Source organism: Nannochloropsis gaditana (genome assembly GCF_000240725.1).
Source record: "Nannochloropsis gaditana CCMP526 unplaced genomic scaffold scaffold1141, whole genome shotgun sequence".
NCBI classification, from domain to species: domain Eukaryota; class Eustigmatophyceae; order Eustigmatales; family Monodopsidaceae; genus Microchloropsis; species Microchloropsis gaditana.
In genome coordinates, this window is record NW_005802812.1 from 4187 (window position 1) to 6203 (window position 2017).

General features: G+C 62.1%; 1 protein-coding gene across 1 annotated transcript; it reads right to left on the bottom strand.

Annotated features, from left to right (window-relative positions):
• Positions 1-44: 44 nt before the first annotated feature.
• Positions 45-1871, bottom strand: NGA_0700200 (abc transporter atpase; the record flags this gene model as incomplete). The annotated part of the gene is made up of 4 exons (XM_005852489.1): positions 45-167; positions 590-706; positions 915-1034; positions 1206-1871. Coding segments are annotated over 4 exons (1026 nt in total), but the record flags the coding sequence as incomplete, so codon positions are not given.
• Between the last annotated feature and the right edge of the window lie 146 nt (positions 1872-2017).

Here is a 2017-nt window from a genome sequence, read left to right on the forward strand (position 1 = left end):
GGGAGCGTGAGTAAGAAAGGAGAAAGGGGGGGCAAAAGCGTCACCTTGGCGAGAAAGGGAGTAATGGGCTCTTTGTCCTTGGAGACAAGGAGCTGCATCCTAAGGTCGCGAATCATGAAGTTGGTGGCACACGTGTCCTCGTCCATCAGGAGCACCTGGGCGCCGACCTGAGGGCGAATGTCAGGGGGTGCGAGGGGGAGGCCGGGAGGAGGAGGGGAGATGGGACAGAGAGAGACACAGGGGGCGGGTTGAGAGACGTTAGTCGAATGGGAGTGATGAAAGATGCGTTAGTCGAATGGGAGTGATGAGAAATGCGTTGGTTGAATGGGAGTGATGAAAGATGCGTTGATTGAATGCGAGTGATGAAAGATGGGAGTGATGAAAGATGCGTTAGTCGAATGGGAATGATGAGAAATGCGTTGATCGAATGGGAGTGATGAGGAAAACGTTGGTTGAATGGGAGTGATGAGAAATGCGTTGATTGAATGGGAGTGATGAGAAATGCGTTGATCAAATCAGTGAGGAAAGGGCGGGGTCAGCATGCGCCGGGGCGACAGGTCGAGGAGGGGCGTAAGAATCCCACAGCTACCTCGAGGGCTTCGATGATGCTGGCAGCCTGGGAGGTGGAGCCCGAGGCGTCCGCGGTGCAAAAGCTGTCGGTGCGCTTCCCGAAGGGCAGGTTGTCGATGAACGGCGTGATGTTCACCTGGGGGGGGGGAGAAGAATGCTGGACGTCAGAACCCTTGGGAAGAAGTACGTGCCGCCTTGGCCTAGGCTGCACTCCATCGATTACTGACGTCGAAACGCGTGGCTTGGCGTGATATTCCATCCTTTCCACCGGCCCCTGTCCTCGACGTCCCCCGCAAGTTCCTTTTTCCCCCCCTCCCTCCCTTCCCCTCTTCCTCCGTCTCTACCTCCGTGACCGCCCGGCCATCTTCGGCCCTCACTTTGACAGCGCTGGGGTCCACGCACACGAATTCCCGCCCGTCCCCGGGGATGTGGTTGTGGATGCCTAACTCCAGTGCTTGCAGGAGCTGGGGTGGGGGTACAGGGGGAGGCGGCGCCAAGTGAGTAAGGAGCAAAAGGTGCGGGGGCTATAGAGATAGAACGGGAAGGAGAAAAAGAGCGACGACCGATAGCTTTGTGCTCGGAAAGGAGGGGAAAGAGAGGGAGGAAAGCGGAGAGGGAAGGCGGGGAGGCCTGACCGTGCTTTTCCCATGGAAGCCCCCGCCGACGATGAGGGTGATGCCCTTGGGTATGCCCATGCCTTTCACCCTCCCCGCATTGGGCAGCGTCACCTCTCGCTCCAGGGTATGGGGCGACTGGAAGGGGAGGGCGGTGGCGGCGTCCATGGGCAGGTCCACGTGGCCGGACTTCCGGGGCAAGAGGGCGCCGTTCCGAATAAAGCCGACGAGGCCCGCCGATGGGAGGAGGGAGCGGAGGACTTCCTGGTCCTCCACGGAGAGGATGTGGGCCCGGAGGTGGGCAGCGTCCAGGGAGGAGAAGAGGAGGGAGCGGGCCACCAGGTCGGGGAGACGTTCTAGAAGGATCTTGGAGCACCAGAGGCCTTCGATGCTTCGGCCGCGCGCCGGCAACGCCACCGTGAAGCGCGCCTCTACCCCTCCACCGCCGCGGACGTCGATGATCACGTTCGTGCGCGCCAGGACGTGCTGACCGGGTGCCTCCATCGTGATCTCCCCGCCCTTCTTCCCTTGCCATCCCCCGCTCTCCACCCGCTGGTCATCCCCCGCCGCCTTGGCCGCGCGCACGAACATGCGGGACAAGTAGTCTGCGAGGGCCACAGCGCGCGTGGGCGTCGAGTAGGACTCGGGCGGGAAATTGGCCACGTCTCCCGCTACCACCACGTGCATCCTGGTGGGGGGGGCGAAGGGGTCCGACTGGGCCCGGTCCACGCTCAGGCGGAATGGCACCCGCCCTCCGAAATCAAAGGGAGCATGCTCCATGTCTCGGTACGCCGGGTACGGCGCCCCGTCGATGCGACGCAGCAAGGCACGCA